Below are 18,111 nucleotides of genomic sequence, written 5' to 3' on the forward strand. Positions count from 1 at the left end.
AAGTATGCTCTAAATTCGTGTATCAATACTGTCAGAAGGAACTTATGATTGAATTGTGCAGGGTCTGTTACCTTGTCGCTATTTCTCCAAGATTCTTAATGGCCTTAGAATTGATGCTTTATGTCTTCAGGCGTGAGAGTTGTGTATCAAACATGGTTTAGTATGCCTACTAATGATATCAGGACCTGCAGATTGCTTATACCGCTTCATGATTTATGTGGACCTATGAGCATGGACTGCTTGTGCGGTCTGACAATGCTTCAATTCGTCTAGTGTTCTGGTAACTAAGCAAGACGCACAATTCATTTATGGATTGCATGGGAGCGCAACTCTGAATCTCCTTCTTGGATCCCATGGAGCCTCTTTTGATGGATGCATACACGTGTTCTCATTGAATTCTCTTCAGTCCCCTTGACATTCTTGAGGTAATCTCGTGTTGTATGCTTTTTTGACCAAGTATAATTGATGTTTTGGCCATTTACTGGTCTAACTATTCACACTACCTATCTATACACATTGTGGAAAGTAAAAGCTACAGGAAATTGTTAAAGTTTTACATCATATTCATATTGTTGGCATGTGATATAGTGTTCTCTTCTCTAACCAACATGGGAGGCCTGGTTATTTTTTGGGCTGTCCTACAAACTGACTTAAATTTCAACTGTCATACCAGCACATGTAGTCCTTCACATGGTTCTCTTTCAACCATGTCATTCATGGATTATCTTATAGAACAGGAAACAACTACCTGTGAATCTGTGATTAAGTTCAGGTTTTAGTACAGTTCCTACTTGCTCAATCTTTGAGTGGCTGTTGTGGATATCCAAGTCCTCTTTTCCCATAACATCCTGGACAAAGCATCCATTGCGTGATTCAAGTTTTAGCTTTGGGCTAGGAGGCCTTAACTCGAGTCAAAGGCAGTCATGTTATTTTTCTTAGTGACTTGGGTGATAAGATGGTCATGCTAAGGCAGTCATGCTTTCGAAGAAAAGGTAACCAGCAACCTCGAAGAAAAGTTTTGGAGTTCAAAGTGGTTCACATTTCTTTTATTGGGCTTAAATCCCGGTTAATATTTGATTTTTTAATTTTTAATTTTTAATTTTGTTTTAGAAGGGCCTTAGTACAAGTGTCTTCTACCAAAAACGACAGGTTGTGGGCTTAAATATGAGAATTTCCCTTAAAGTTACCATAACTTTTAAGTAGAGTTTTGTGGTGCAGCTTTGTGTTAAAACATATTTTCCTCTCCCTTGTGTGTGTGTGTTTGTTTCTATTGTGATTGAGTACAACTTTTTTCATATTCAACACAAAAAAAAAAAAAAAAAAAAAAAAAAAAAAACTTGAAAACAATTTCATTCATGTCAATTAAAAATGGTTAGTACTTAATATGTATAGCTATTTTTACCCCCAAAAAATAATGAGTCATGCATTAAAGACAAAATTTAAAAATAAAAAATAAAAAACTATTAGTAAATTATCTTAAGGTTGATAAGAGCAATTCAAAAAAAAAAAAAAAAAAAAAAAAAAAAAAAAAAAAAAAAAAAAAAAAAAGTAGATAACCAGTAAGTTTTTTGATACAACCACAGCTTCTAAAACACCAATTTTATTATATAGTGTAAGTATATGATTTGGGACTCATGTTTTTCAAGAGCACCACTAAAGGCAAGCCAAACTAATAAAAGAAAGCAAACTTCATACAATGTTTTAGGCTTTTACAATTTAGAACCCTAAATATTGTGTGTGAGGACACGATTTGTGACGACCCAACACGATACTGGGCTCGCACGTAAATAGGCCCAAACAATATCATTTATAGAGCGTAGGTTTGAAAGGCTAGGCCTTAGTCACCAGACGGTGGGTTTTTCGTGGCGTTCATACATAGTTAAATCGTGTTTGCCCTAGAAGTCTTTCTCCTGGAGGCGGGTTGGGAGGCTCTGGTTTTTAGCCATTTTTCCCAGCCCCCGCTCTGGATTGCTTTACTTTTCCTTTTATACTAGCATGTGTTTCTTATCCTCCGTCCACGTGTAGGATCGACTTTTCCAAGACTGATACTTGTCCCATCAGCCCATATCCAGAGTGGTTGGGGGTGGTTGTCAAAGCTGGAGAGTATGACTCTGTCAGGTGCAGAGTATTGAATGGCAGTAAGGGCAGCTTTTCCTGGTCGTTATACTTTCCAGCGTATCCTTCTCTATTGACCTAGATATTTTAGATTTTTTCCAAGCTGCTCTTAGACCGTTTTTGCCATTCCTTCCAGTGAGACCTCGGACATGCCGAGGACTAAATCGTCCTCGGCTGTGTCCCAAGACTATTTTGTACTTGTATTACCGAGCCTGGGCTATAACCTTCCTCGGCTCGGGCCTTGGGCCCCAATGAATAAATGGGCCAGGGCCACAAATTATTGGGCCCCACATTGTGTTTTAAATCTTTCTGTATAATTTATTTTGGTTAAAATTTAAATAACTTATACATTGATGATGCTTATAGATATTACTCCCAAATCCACATCATATTTTTAGATCTTAAAGTTTTTTTTTTTTCCTGATTTTTTTTTTATACATCAATAACTGGGAGTGGAGATTTTAACCAAAAATATCTTTCTTGGAAACATCAAGAGGTAATAGTTGAGTTATAAGACTTTTAATCAGATTTAATTTCCTTTTTATTCTGGCCATATTAATTTTTGTTAGTAATTTAACCTGTTTCTGTACTCTTAATTACACTTTATATCTTTTTTTTTTTACTACAATTACACTTTATTATATCTTAAATTTTGATTTTCCATCTAAAATAATGGCAAAATTGATAACAATGTGCAAATTGTAACATTAATATTTAGGATGATAAAATATAATTTTTCAAAAATAAAAATACGCCGGAACATCAAAACCTACCGTATACCTTAGTCCTCTGCCCAAAATAATAGACAGGGAGATATTAGATGAGATTGAGAATAAGATAAAGATCGAGACCGACCAAAAAGAACATGGATCAAGATCAGGGCCCTTGATCCTTTTATAATAAAAAGGCCGTTGATTGTTCCTGCACCCCCACCGTATTCAATATCATCATGCCACGCGTCCCTAAAAAAAATTCAAATGTAGCAACCGCAGAATTTGTTTTCAACTGCATACTATTCCCTCCTTTTGAAAATGTTGCCGTTACCGAAAGAGCCCAACGTCTCTTTTCAACTTTTTCAAAATTTAAAATTTAAAACGAGAAAAGTAAGATCCTTTATACTACAACCAGTTTGGTAACTTGAAAGGCAGAATTAACATACTTTCCCTGTTAAGAATCAGAACCCCACTCCGCCCAGCCCTTCAAATCAAATTTCTTCATCTCTCTCTTTCTCACAATGGCGTTGAGACCCATTGATAATGCTCTTCCAACAACACCAGAAAGGCCCAAAAAGCAAGCAAAAGTTGTGGTTCCAATCCAAAAACAATCTGATTCTATTGTCAATGACGAGAACAAGGCACCCACTGCTGCTGATGCCACTGTTGAATATATTTTGTCTGAAAATCTCGAGGCCATACCAAATCCTGAGTCCAAGATCCAAGTACGTCTTTATTTCAAGAGGGTTATTTGATCATGTTATATGTACAATTATTTACCAAGATTGTGTTTTTGAGGAAACCCATTTGTTATTTTGGTCTGATCTTGGTTTCTTACTTTTGATTGGTTGGAAATGCAGAGCTTGATTGAAGGGTTAGAGTCAAAGGATTGGATAAAAGTTTGTGAGTCACTGAATGATGTCAGGCGATTTGCGTTGTATCATTCTACTCTATTGCTTCCGCTCTTGTAAGAGATTCCTCTGTCTTGTTTCTTAAATGTTGCTATATACTATCAGTGAAAAAGAAAATGCATTATTAGTATATATTTTTTCTTCTGTGGGAGTGATAGGATTTTCTAACACAGGGAAAAAGTAGTGTTGGCGTTGGTGAAGGCCATGAAAAATCCAAGAAGTGCTTTGTGCAAGACCTCTATTATGGCTTCATCTGATATTTTCCATGCCTACGGTGACAAGTTCCTCGACTCCTTCCCATCTGATGCATTTGACCAATTGGTATGGACTCAATTTTATATTTTAGTTTATTTTGTTAGATCCCGTGTGATGGGACTCACATTGGTGTGTTTGGATTAGCTTTTTGTTGAAACCAATTTGCTTATTTTGTAGTCCTTGTTAATAAGTTAAAAAGGCTAAAAGAAGAAGCAATCTAAACTTTTATTATGATGTGTCATGATTAATGGTTTGAATTTTTTGTGGTGGGTTCACAGCTGCTGCAGCTACTACTGAAAGCGTCCCAAGACAAGCGATTTGTATGTGAAGAAGCAGACAAGGCACTAAGCGCAATGGTGGGGTCAATGACTCCCTTGCCTCTGCTTAATAAGCTCCGCGTGTATGTTAGCCATGCCAACTTTAGAATCAGAGCCAAGGCTGCCATTTCCATCTCAAATTGTGTTTCTAAGATGGTAAGTTTAGCAATCTACAATTCTTTCTTGTCTGGAAACTTGTGCTGCCTTCAAGATGTAAATATGAAATCAGATGCTAATTGTGTGTGGTCTAATGAACAGGGGCTAGAAGGAATGAAAGAGTTTGGGTTAGTAGAATTGGTTCAAATGTCTGCAGATTTATTGAAAGATAGACTGCCTGAGGCAAGAGAAGCTGCAAGAAGTGTTGTGATTTCAATATATGAGGCTTTTACAGAGAGTGAAGAGCAGAAGCAGGAGGCATGGCAAAGCTTTTGCCAGTCTAATTTATCACCCATTCATGCTCAGTCCATGTTCAAGATTATCCCTTCTTTATAGAACTTAGGGTAGCAGTGTGAGGGTGGTAGCAGTAGAACTTGTCACGGCAAGAGGCCCTGTAATTGTTTCATGTAAATGCTGGTTTTTACATGAAATCTACGCGTGGAAAAATGTTGAGATTTTTTTTTTTTTTTTTTTGCTGTAATTTTATTTCATGTAATTTTATTTGATACTTGGTTTTTGAGAAAATGCAGGGTAATGTATGAAAATAAAATTTTGGATTTTACCTGATAATTCAACTTATGAAGAAATGCTGAAAAAGTTTGGTCAGCCTAACTTCTATTTTAACTAAAGATTTTTCTTGATGAAAATCACTATTGTATTTCCAAAACTGAACCTAAAGCAGAGTTGTTACAGTTCCTCTTCCTTCAGCCACCTAGAGAGTAAATGTAGGGATCATAAGATGTGAAAATGTTACAAGTTACATGAAAAAATTGTATTCGCTGAACCAACAATATTCATCAGCAACAAGCTCTTTACATATCCCACAACCACCAGGAAATAATGCATTGAGGGAAAAGGTTGTTTTCACCAACCAAGGGTTCTTGTAAAAAATGAGATCGAAGAGACCTGGACCCACCAGTTGGATGGAAAAAGATGATAATGTCAGTATTCTATCTTGAATTTGCTGGAGAGGCACTTTGATCTCCATCAACCAAAGAGTGCAAAGCCATCTCGACATCAGCAAATGGTTGGCCAGCATAGAGTTGAAGTTGCCTCTTCTTCACAACAATTACCTTCATGCCATCTGATACTGCTTCATGAAGTTCCTGCAATAATTTTTCTCTCATGTTGAAACTAATATCTCTATGGCTAAAACTAATGGCATCTAGGGATAATCATGACCTACTCTAGAACGTGACAGGGACACTTGCAAGGGTGTCACACACCCAAATAATTGTGTGTTGGACATGTGACTTTAAAGGGGTGATTTGAGTGCACCCCTTTGAACAGTGAGTTTCCATAATTTATTCTCATATGCTTGGTTCATCCTCAAAAACATTATCTTGCATGTGTGGGTTTTGAATGCAATATGAGAAGTAATGTCAAGCATTTAAGTGTAATCAAGTAAGGGTATTTACCCTTGAATAAAATTTCCTTTACTTATCAAAAAAAAAAAGTTACGGGTATTTACCTTTACTGGTAAAGGAACAACGTCAGAACTAAAATCGCCCAGATCTTCAAAAAATGATTCCAGTAGAAAACAGAAATTACTGGCATCAACACGATCCTCAAAAGCAACAGTATAGCAGTCGCGCTGTTCCTGTGCCTCAGGGGAAATCTTTAGGGTGTATAGTCCCCCCTGTCCTTCATGGTCAGAACCTCTACGCATAAGTATAGCCTGGAATTGGATAAACTGACGGTTAGTTGGAGACAACGAAAAATACTCATAATTAGTTAAAGCAATCTAAATGAAATTTCATAATAGGATTTACAAATTACCAATTGACTCAAAAGTTTAAGCTATTAAAAAATAGTGAATTTAATTATTTCACCATTATTCATTTATTCTAAGACTCCCCCTTATGTGTGGGCCCAGCCTCCGCTTAACAATTGAGGCCCAACACATGAGAGTCTTAACTTTTTTTAAATGGGAGGTAGAATACAGGGATTTGAACTAATGACTACTTGCTCTAATACCATAATAAATTACTTGTCCCAAAGGCTAAAGGTGTTAGAAAATATAAAATTAATCATTTAACCATTATTCTAACAATGACAAATTAAAATCATATAGAATATATTTAATAGAGCATTAACTAACATCTAAGCAAATGAAGAAGAAACGAATGAGACTCATGTCATAATAGATTTACTTCCAGGGTCAACAACATTGAGCCTATATTTACATTCTGGTGGATTAACCAACTGAACAAAATAAAATTAAAAAGAAAAAGGTCCTAGAACCTATGTCGTCTATGTTGTCCACGAATAGTATTATTTTAATTTAAAAGACTACAATTAGGCTTAATCTAATGGGAAGAAAAATCAACGGATACCTAGGGTCCAAACTTTTACAAAAAACAATGTACAGAAAATATGAAATGAAGTGCTAACAAACATAGGAATGCAAATGACATGAAACTTAATTGTGCAGTCAAAAAATAACCCAAAATAGCCTTTCGCCCATCTTGTGCCCATCCACGACAGAAAGATGATTGAAGAGGATTACATTCTAGCGTTGAGAAACTATCAACTTTCATATTTAAAAAGGAAAAAATTGATTATAAGGCTAGTATGCCGTATGGAATTATAAGTTAGGCAATCCTTATAAAATGAGCTCAACTAACATGATGATTTTGAATGACTGGCAGTAATTCAGCTATTAATGAGAAGAAATTGGCAAATGGTTTAGTCAAGTTGATATAGTCCAAACGCTAAACAATAAGCCACAGATTGGAAAAGTAAAATAGATTCAATTTACAAATAATATAAAGGTCTCAGTGTCTCACATTGGCAATGATACTCAAATCATGAATAACATTACGTTATTGAGAGAAATACAGTAAAGATACAAAGTTTCAGTTTCATACCAGAACATGAGGAAGCCTCAACCACCAAAAATCAGATTCAGTGTTTGGTTGCTTTTCTATGAATTTGTTAGCCAACGGTTCATCTCCAACTTCTCTGTGTTTTGAATTGCCATTTATACTAAACACAGCATGATTATCAGATGTGGAGGCAGTTCCCTCATTCCCATTTGTGAATTTGTGAGAATGTTGAGTCTCAAACTTTACTGACTGTTCCGAATTCACTACTTCAACTGAAGACCTTTCTGAATCAGTCTTCTGGACAACGCGGCCTAAACAATTTAAAAATTAATTAAAGAACATACAAACATAACATAGACTAGCTTTTCGTTACACAGTAGAAATTTGTAACAAAACATTTAAACCAAACTACTTATGATCATAGCTTTGGTGTATTGAATGTTTTACCTCACTACCAATTAGTAAAAGAATTGAAAAACAAAAGTACAAGACTTCCATTCACTAAACCACTACCTAAATTAACAAAATTCAAATCAATAATCAATATTCAAGCAAAACCATCTAATCAATGCAACCACTACACAATTTAAGCAAAACCCACCAAGCAACATTACCATTTCTCTGTTGAGCATTTCCCAAATCCGACAATGACTCTTGCCCGCGCAATTTTCTTCTGTCACCTTCTACACTCTTCGAACCACTCTTCTTCCCATTATCCACATTACGAATTCGATCCTTGGTACCTCCAAATCCCTTGGAACCATTTTTCACCTTCATTGGAGGGCTCTTAAATTTGAGCTTTTTCTTAAACATCAATGTCCCATTCGCATCCTTAGAATCCGAATTACCCCTCTTAACCTTATCTTCAACCTTATTAGCCAAATTCGAATTCAACCGCTTTTGCAAATTACTCAATTTCGCACCAATCTCTTTCTCAATTCCAATTCTACGCTTCGAAATCAAACTTTCTTCACCAAATTCATCATCCTCGCCGCCTTCCTTACCGGCATTCTTCTCACTCCTTCGAGCTTCCCTTGCCATAGCTCGAATTTCTTCGATTTTCATTTCCAATTCAGAATCAGAACCAAACAAAACTTTCTCTTTATTACTACTACTATTCTTCTTTCTATTCTTATCAGAGCTATCCAAGTTCCCGTCTTTTACTGAATCGGAATTGGCTTTTCCCAGTATCCAAACAGAACAAATAGTCTGAAACACAAAGAGACCAACCAAATACGCACCGTATTTTAGGACAGACCTGGCCGATAATTTACCAACAATGCCATCGGCTGCAGTGGCCGGTGTCTCGGAGCTCCGAAACTCTTCCACTTCAACTGTTTCTCCGATATCGGCGGCGAGATTCTCGGTAGATGTTTCGTCTGTTGGAGACTCGAAATCGAGGTTTTCGGTTTCGGGGGACACGATGGGAATTACTGGGTTTGAAGGGGGTTTAGTTAGGGTTTTGAGGATTTTGGGGCGGAGATAATTTTTTCGCTGTGTGGGTTTTGGAAGTGGGAGAGGAAGCGAAGCTGATGCACGCGCTTTTGGTCGCGTGACAGTGGGGTTTATGGGAGGTGTGAGGAGAGAGAAGGTGGTGGTGGCGCAGTGCGCACCCGCCATTGTTGGGGGCGGAGGAGAGTGAGAATTTGGAGTGGTAAGTTGGTTTCGCGCTTTTCACTTTTAGCTGAGAATTGAGTAGAGGTACTGCCTTGTGCTAACGTGCGCTGAGTGCGAACGTTTGTGATCAGAGGGGGTGTTTGACATTTGAGCCCAAGTGCTTTTAGATAATTAGATGTTGAGCCCGGCCCATTTTGGCGAATTTGTAATAAAAATGATTATCTTATAAAGTTACGCACATTTTCACATTTTAAATAACATTACACACATTTTTATTTACTTTTTCACCCACACGTATATCAAAAATACTCAAACAACATTCTTCAAACTCCTCTACCAAATGGGCTCTAGAAACTCACAATATTTAGGGTTGTTTGGTAAAAGTATTTAAATATAGTTTTTTGTTTTGTAATCCATAAAATGATGAGTCTCATATTTGAATTTATTATTAAGCAAATATTTTCTAAATACAGTTTTCAAAAAAATTGATTTAGAACAAGATTTTGAAAACGACTAAGCGGTGTTTTCAGGATTCAGATGTAAATAAATTAAAAACAGTGGACTCCACATATTTGTCCAAAATCTTTTATCTTTTAAATTAAGAAACTAATCTTTGTCACAAAAAAAAATTCCCACACTTCAAATTTGAAACTAATCATTAAAAAAAAAGTACATGATGATCTCTATTCTCTTATCATTATCCACAAAAAAAAGTAATCTACAGATTCTACACGTTACTTTTTATAAATATTTTTTTTTAGAAAATTGTCAGTAATAGAAATGGATTCCCAAACAATTATTTTTCATTTCTAGTATTTTGAAAATTGTTCTTAAAAGTAAGAGCCAAACACATTTATTATAAAAATTATTATCTAAAAACTAGTTTCAAGTTCAATTTTTTTTTTTAAATTGTTTTTTTCCTATTTTGAAAAAAAAAAAAAAAAAAACAGAAATCTTCTTACCAATCAGGCCCTTAATATAGTTTTAAGTCTATATAACTATATTTTAAATACATACATATATCTATCTATCTATATCTATATTCTATATTATATATAAGAGGATTCCCTCTTTCAAATGGACTTTTATGTGATCCAAAAATATCCTCATTAATGAAGGGTAACTTTATTTAGAAATAGGGTCATAAATGTCAAATAACAAATTTCATTTTGAATTCAAAAAAATAATTTCTAAAATTTAGGCTTTTTTTCTCTTCACGTTCAAAAAAGAAATTACAGTTACTGCTTATCTCTAGATTTTATCATTTTTATTATGATAGGTACTATAGTGTGACAATGGTTGTATGCTATTGTGGATATTTGTAGATATTTGTAAATAGGTATTGTGACAGTTGTAGGCTATTGTTGATATTTGTAGATATTTGTAATAGGTGTGACAGTTGTGTGTGAGGGTGTGCAGGGGAGTGTGTGTGTGTGCGTGCAAGGTGGTGCGTATATACTTGCAAGGGTGTGCGTGTGTGCCTACATGTGGGTGCGTGGGAGTGTGCGTGTGACTAGTGCAGATAAACGGTACTGCAGATAAACTATTGTACTGCTATTGTGGGCTGTTAGTTGGTTGTGCCATGGTGTCAAGTAGGTAGTTAGTTGGTTACGGGGTGTAGTGCTTATAGGGAGAGTAAGGATTGTAAAGCTCATGCAGATAAGAATTTCATTGTTTACTTCCCTATTCTTTCTCTCTACCTTGTTCCTTGTTCCAATTCTTAATTCCTTCTTCCCTTTCTTCCACTGAACTATCAAAATCATATTAGTTTGAAAAATAAAACATATATATTTATAAATTATAATAGATGCAAATTATTAACATTCACCCAAAAAAATAGAAAAGCTTATGAGCTCGCACATGAGTGTGTGCTCAGAGACTAGTCTATCTATACTATATATAAGAGGATTCCCTCTTTCAAATAGACTTTTTTGTGGTTCAAAAATACCCTCATTAATGAAGGATAACTTCATTTAGAAATAAGGCCATAAATGGCAAATAACAAATTTTATTTTGAATTCAAAAAAAGAATTTCTAAAATTTAGGATTTTTTCCCTTCACGTTCAAAAAAAAAATTATAGTTACTACTTATCTCTAAAGTTTATCCTTTTTATTAGTTTGAAAAATAAAATATATATATTTCTAAATTATAATAAATGCAAATTATTAACCTTTACCCAAAAAAATAGAAGAGCTGAGCCCGCCTATGAGCTTGTGCTTAGAGACTAGTCTATCTATACTATATATAAGAGGATTTCCTCTTTCAACTGGACTTTTATATGGTTCAAAAATACCATCATTAATGAAGGATAACTTCATTTAGAACTAGGGTCATAAATGTCAAATAACAAATTTCATTTTGAATTCAAAAATAGAATTTCTAAAATTTAGGATTTTTTTCCCTTAACATTTAAAAAAAAAAAATTATAGTTACTACTTATCTATAAAGTTTATCATTTTTATTAGTTTGAAAAATAAAAAATATATATTTCTAAATTATAATAGATGAAAATTATTTATCTTTACTCAAACAAATAGAAGAGCATCTGAGCTTGCACATGAGCGCGTGCTCAGAAACTAATATATATATATAATATTTTATATACTTAAATAATGAATACATGAAATGATTATGTTTGAACTCGACTTGTTTAGATGTCAAGCTTACATTAAAACTTGAGTTTAACTCACTTGCTAAATAAATGAACATAAATAATTTTTTTTCAACCCAATCTTAAACAACTCAATACATTTACATACTTAATTAGAGAGAACCAAGAATCCATTGGCGGCTAAACTTAACTTGGTTACGAAAATGTGGTTTTAAATTCCACCTTTTGAAAGCACAAATTTTTTAAATTTCAATTTTTGTTACGAACAACTTTTTCAAACTACCACTTTATTATTGAAAAATATTTTGCAAAAAAACGCACATTTTATTATCATGTGTGCGGAATCAGCTTTTTAACGATTACATGTTGATAAAAGTACAACTAAGAGGCAATTTTAAAAACTTATTCATAAGCAAATGAACCAAAAAGCAAAACCTAAAATTGGTGTCAAAGGGATGCTTTTTTGGCACGTATTAATAAACTAACAGTTCTCGTGGTTATTTAATGGGTTAGAGCATCTCCAACAGAATCATCAAATTTTTGTATTGTTTGGAAAATGAACAGTAACTTTTACCTTTATCTACCCATTTTTTTAAATACACTTTCCAACAAACTCTCTATCTCATTCTCTATCTCATTTAAATATTATTTCTTCATTCATTATTATTTTTTTTAACAACTACACATTTTCCAACATTTTTTTATTCAACACCTAATTATTATAATAGAAAAAAAGGATTTGAAGAATGAACAGTAGCCCATCAGACTTGATGGGCTACTGTTCATTAGCCAAAAAAAATTTCGGATATAGAGAAGCGGTTGGAGCATGAACAGTAGAGATTTGGAGCAAATACTCTCTATATTTTGGCTATGCATACTCTGTCAAAGCTCTAAAGTCCAAATCATGGCACTATTAAAATAAGCATAATTAGAGTTGATTTACTATCATTTTTCCCCTTTTATTTTAAATGTCCATGTCATGACAAAGTCTAATCTCTTTCATTTTACAACGAAATAAAGTAGATTTTAAAATTTTCAAGATAGCATCTTATTCCCATTTATCCTAAGTAGAAACATCTCTCAAGTACATTAAGAAAAATAAAGACTACTGTGAACTTAAACAAATTCATAGAGTTCTAACCCTTTTTTTTATAGGTGGATAGTGAGGAAGAGGGGAGGTGGGAGCGAATTACAGACTTGAGACACCACCAAAAAAAAAAAAAATTCATTACCACTAGATTCTCACTAGAATCCGGTAGAGTTCTAACTTGTCAAAGTAACAAATCTTCAATTGTACCAAGCTCAACTAAAATGCTTCATCCACACACCTCAAAAAAAAATTATGTAGCTTTCCACATTCACAACTCTTATTTTATGTCACAAATGATTGACCTCCTAATTGGAAGACCACCACTTCTTCAATTCTCCTCTCTTTTTTTTTTTTTTTAATTTTTGTTAATATTTTTTTTGGGTAAAATTCTATTGAAATTAACCAAGCATAAGCAATAGTAACAAGATTCAGAGGACAAAACTTCTCATAATACAGACCACCGCTATCTTAAAAGATAAGCATGCATAAGTTCATAGGGGGACTATAAAAAATAACTAAGTTATGATTTTCTCTCTAAGAGCATCCACAGCAGCTGTTGCATAAATGCTAAATGCTATAATATGGCACATTTGGCACACCAAACAGCAAAAGCGGAGTTTTATCAGATGTGTTAAATGTGTCAAATTTTTGCAACATTGAACAGTACCCTTACAAGTTTGGCACGATACGGACACTGAATGGCATATGGTTTATTATTTTTTTATTCGTCTTTCTCTCTCATCTCTCCGTCAGTCTCTTCCTCTCTTTTTTTCTCAAACCCCAATCCTCTCCTCTCTCTCAACCTCTCATCTTTTGTTCTCTCACCCTCACTACTCTTCCACGTCGATCTCTCTCTAGCAATGGTTTTTTTTTTTTTTTTTTTTTTTTTTTTTGTGCCTATGGTTTGATGGGTGGGTTTAGACGGTGATGTTTAGGTTCAAATTGTGTTGCCTGGGTTCGGTTTCGACAAAGGTGGGTGGGTTCGGATGGGCTAGGCTATGGGTTCCGATGGATGGGTCAGCGATGGGTGGGTATGGGTCCGAAGCCTTGGTCATTGAAGCTTTTGTGGTTGGGAGTAATGTCGGTGTTGATGACGGCGATGACGAGGTTGGAGCCAAAGTTGGACTCTTTGACGAGGCCGGAGTTGCCGGTGGTTTTGAGGCTGAGGAATTGAGGGGAGCGAGTGGCGTGGAGGTAGCAGAGAGTGTGGGGGGAAGATGGTGGGTTTAGAGTCTGGGTTGACTTGGATTATGAAGGCTTTGGGTTTGGAAGTGGGTGTGGGTGAGGGTGTAGAGGCGGTGGGTCTGTCGGGGTTTAGGGTTGAAGTGGTGGTGGTGGTGGTGGTGGGGCTTTCGATTTGGTGTTTGTGGGCTATGGGTTTGTTTTGAATTGTGTTTTGGGTTGTGGAGGATGTGGTGGTTGTGTGGTGGTGGCTGTTAGTTGTTGGCAGCAGTGTGGTGGTTGTTGATTGTATTGATGAGTTGTAAATATTATTTTAATATGTTGTATATATTATTTTAATATATAGAATTGAATGATAAAATATCTGATAAATGAGATGTTGTAAAATGATGTAGTAAAATAATAAAGTAGGCTTTTGGTGTGTCAAAATGACATTTTTTATGCAACAGCTGTTGTGGATGCTCTAAAAGCAACCATATCAGCTCGTGCAAATTTTTTGTCTATTTTATAAGAAAAAACCTACTTTTTCTATTTTACACATCCACTTTTACAAAACACCCACATCAGTTTATCTATTCTACACATTTATTTAATAAAATATTCATTCTTTTTACATTTTTTTATTATTTCCTTCCCTCTCCTCTCTGGCACAAACTCACCATCTCGTCTTCTCCGTCCACACCCACCCTAGCCAGCCACCCTTCAACAAAATCCGCCCACTGATTCACCGATCTTCCATAACAACAAGATCCAACCACTGATTCACCGATCTTCCACAACAACAATCACAACAACAATGATTCACCGATCTTCCATGACAACAATCACAACAACGACACAATCAACCAAAAAAAAAAAAAAAAACTAGCAACCAACAGATCGGAGCGAGATCGAGGCCTCCAGCCGGAGCAAGATCGACTCCTCGCAGCACCGCCACCTCCTCGCGACGGCTGCTAGCCTCAAGCTCAACCAAAAATGGATCAAAACCCACGAGATTCTAGGCGATAGACCCATCGGAGAATTCCGTTCGTGTTGTAGGCGACGGACTCATCTGGCGACTCGGCTTGCTCGACCTCGTTCTCATCAGCGGTGATGGCGATCGGCAGAAGCTAGAGGAAGAAAAATTGATGAGATGAGAGAAAGAGAGAGCTGTGCTGTGCGCCTAAGAGAGTGAGAGTGAGAGTAGAGACAAGAGAGAGAAAAAAACGAGTGAAAATGAGGTTTTTATTTTACTGTAGAGATAATTATATTTTAAGGGATAACCGGGCTACAGTGCCCATGTAAATTTACACGGGTACTGTAACTCATTGAAAATTTTGCATGATTTTAGACGATTTTAAATGATCTGATGCAGGTCTTTTTTTGGTTCAAAATGTGTAAAAATGATCAAAATGTGTATTTTACACATTTATAGAAGAGCTGGTGTGGTTGCTCTAACATTCTTAGCCAATGCATCCAAATAGTTTTTGCTTCATGAAAGCAAAGGTGGTTCATTTTCACTTGAGAAATTTGACTGAGGAGAGTCCTGCAATACATAATAAGAAATGTATAATATGAATTACACTTATAATCTTCTATAACCCAACCAATCATAACTCTAGCATTAATTTCTATTTTTACTGCCAAGAGATTCAAGCTAAGACATAGCATTAAGCCATCCTTAGAGTTATATTGCTAAAAATATAGCTATTTAGCACTGCTAATCATAAAAGTAGAGTTGCAGCAATGGAGGTAAAGCTAAAAAATTTAGCTTCTCAGCTATAGTGCACATCTAAAGATAGATGTGCACTGTAGCTCAAAGGCAAAAAAAAAAAAAAAAAAAAAAAATTAATTGGTTTCTCTCTCTTCTTTTATTAAATTAAGCTTTTTGCTCTCCTTCTTTCTTTTTCACATTCACTCTTTCTTCTTCACCGAACCAAACCCAGCACTTCTCCCTTTCAAAATTATTTTTTTGTTCCTTCCTCCAACCATTTTTTTCTCTATTTTTTCTTTCTACTTCACCTTTCTTCTTCACTAAACCCAGCCCTTCTCTTCTCCTCCTTCATTTTTTTATTTCTTTCTTCCTCCAACTCCTCACCACTCCTTAGCCACTACCCGCCAAGTTACCAGTGACCCAAGTCCCAAGCCGTCGGCGACCCAAGCCTGGTGGTGGTGGTTTTTCTTTTTAATCAAAGTTGTGGGTGGTGGGTTGTTGATTGGGTTGTGTTTATGGTCTGTGTTCGTGGTGGTGGTGGGTTGTCCCAAGCCATTACTGTGGGCGGTTGTTGTTGGCTGTGGCGATGGTGTGGGTTTTTTTGTTGTTGGATTTGTGGGTTTGTTCAATTTTGGTTGTTTTTATGTGTGATTTTGGTTGGTTTTTGAGATGATTTTGTTGCAAATTTGATGGATTTAGGTTGTGCTAATGGTGGCCTGTGGACAGTGGAGCTGGTTGTGGGTTGTGGGTGGCAGTGGAGGTGGCTGGGGTTTTGGGTTTGCTTATTGTTCTTCAGAATCTTCAGATAATCGGTTTATGGTGTTTTTTTTTTTTTTTTTTTTTGGTAGTGGGGTGTATTATTTTATTATTGTAGATATATTATTTTATTATTATGTTTATATTATTTTATTGTGTTAAAAGCTAAAATAGATCCACTGCTACTGAATATTTTGTAAAATGAGTAGGTAAAATAGATAAAATGACTTTTTGTGATACCAAATAGCTAAAAAAAATAACTCCACTACTATAGATACTCTTAGAGCCCAAAGCTCATGATCAACAATGGTGGCCACTCCTATAGTTCGGGGCCTTCGGGCAATCATGATATATAATAAAAGTTGGTTTATGTGCACCTATTAATTGGTTTGCTATGCTGAAGACATTTTTTGTATTCATCTTGTTCCTAGTTCTATTTGATTATTCTATTTCATTGCCTAAAAAGTGAAAATCACACCAAGGACTTGTGAGCATTATAAAAGGCTAGAAGCCTAGATGTCAGCTTGATCACGTGGGCTTTTTGCTTTCGACAATGATGAAAAGTTTCAGTTGGTGTAGACTGACAGTGCAGTAAAATGACGAATCTAGACGCTTACACGTCTCAATAGAACTCACGCGAAAGTTAACAATTTAATAACAGGGTCCCACACCGAAGAAAGAGAACAGCGAGGAGTGAAGGTTTAGATATAAGAAGAGAACCAAGACACTTAACAAAGCATACCTTTCTCGGCCTTTAGGCTAAGATCAAGTGTAGTATCTGTTCTTATCAGTTTAATATCTGATATATGGCCCAATGGGTCATGTATTATGTGACCCAACCCATTGGGTCACATGATATTAAATAATTTTTTTATGGGGGAAGGCCCGTAATGGTAGCTTGCTACTGGGGTCTTCAAGCGTAGCCCATGCGTTGCACTTTTGCACGGGTTTGTTGCACCCAACCAATTCAAGTATAAACTTTTTAATTAATTACTCATACCCCGACTCTTATTCTTAATTATAGGTTAAATATCTCATAAACAAGTAAAAAATTCAACAGAAGTGATTCTCAAAGATCTTTATTATTTTTGTCTTCGTAAATATCAGCATCCATCCTCAATTTTAACATTTCACAAATTAATGTGTTTGAAAAAAATAAACTAGAAAGAAAGTGTGTGTTACTATGTTCACAAAATCTGAGATAAAAATCTCAAATCTTCACATAAAGACATAAGCCAACCTTCACCATTTAACAAATTTTAACAAAAATAACAAAAATTTTCCTCATCATCAAAGACAACAAATCCTTCTCCGATAGAGTAAAAAAAACACAGTTACTGCCGCCTTCTTCATTTCATCTCATAAGCTCATTTTCAACTTGATTCTAGTGATCATGTTATAGATTAAATTAACAATAGAAAAACCAAAGCCTTAAATGGCCAGTTTGAAACCCAAGCTTTTGCTTTATCAAAAGCGCCCCAACTTGAACGAAGAACTTAGAAGTCAATTCCGTGTTCAACCTTCTTGAGAGAGAGAGACTAACAATTATCTCATGTATTGTATACATGTATATTATATTATATCTTACTCTGTATGTGTGCTATACAACTCTGCAAAACTTGCATGCAATAAGAGCATCCACATCAGTTTGTCTAAATTTTTCTATCTATTTTACATTAAGAACCTACTTTTTCTATTTTACACATTCACTTTTACAAAACAACCACATCAGTCTATTTATTTTACACTCTATTTTAATTAAATAATCATTTATTATTTTTTTTTACCTTTAATTTCTTCGGTTCTCTCTCATCAGCCTGTCTTGTTTTCTCCATTCTCTGTATTCTCTCCTTCCCTCAACCCATA

The 18,111-nt window shown here is 35.3% G+C and overlaps 2 protein-coding genes and 1 pseudogene across 2 annotated transcripts; 2 read left to right on the forward strand and 1 right to left on the reverse strand.

Annotated features, from left to right (window-relative positions):
• The first annotated feature begins 3,166 nt into the window (after positions 1-3,166).
• Positions 3,167-4,926, forward strand: LOC126689056 (uncharacterized). The gene is made up of 5 exons (XM_050384081.1): positions 3,167-3,553; positions 3,689-3,795; positions 3,913-4,060; positions 4,273-4,467; positions 4,570-4,926. The coding sequence occupies exons 1-5, from the start codon at positions 3,350-3,352 to the stop codon at positions 4,801-4,803; spliced, it is 888 nt and encodes a 295-aa protein (XP_050240038.1). The 5' UTR covers positions 3,167-3,349; the 3' UTR covers positions 4,804-4,926.
• A 254-nt stretch (positions 4,927-5,180) lies between these two features.
• Positions 5,181-9,019, reverse strand: LOC126689055 (uncharacterized). Its single transcript, XM_050384080.1, has 4 exons — positions 7,910-9,019; positions 7,338-7,606; positions 5,939-6,145; positions 5,181-5,573 (listed from the first exon to the last, which is right to left on the reverse strand). The coding sequence occupies exons 1-4, from the start codon at positions 8,913-8,915 to the stop codon at positions 5,418-5,420; spliced, it is 1,638 nt and encodes a 545-aa protein (XP_050240037.1). The 5' UTR covers positions 8,916-9,019; the 3' UTR covers positions 5,181-5,417.
• Positions 9,020-16,983: 7,964 nt separating this feature from the next.
• Positions 16,984-17,208, forward strand: LOC126690671 (U2 spliceosomal RNA; annotated as a pseudogene).
• Positions 17,209-18,111: the final 903 nt, after the last annotated feature.

Source organism: Quercus robur, chromosome 6 (genome assembly GCF_932294415.1).
Source record: "Quercus robur chromosome 6, dhQueRobu3.1, whole genome shotgun sequence".
Taxonomy (NCBI): Eukaryota; Viridiplantae; Streptophyta; class Magnoliopsida; order Fagales; family Fagaceae; genus Quercus; species Quercus robur.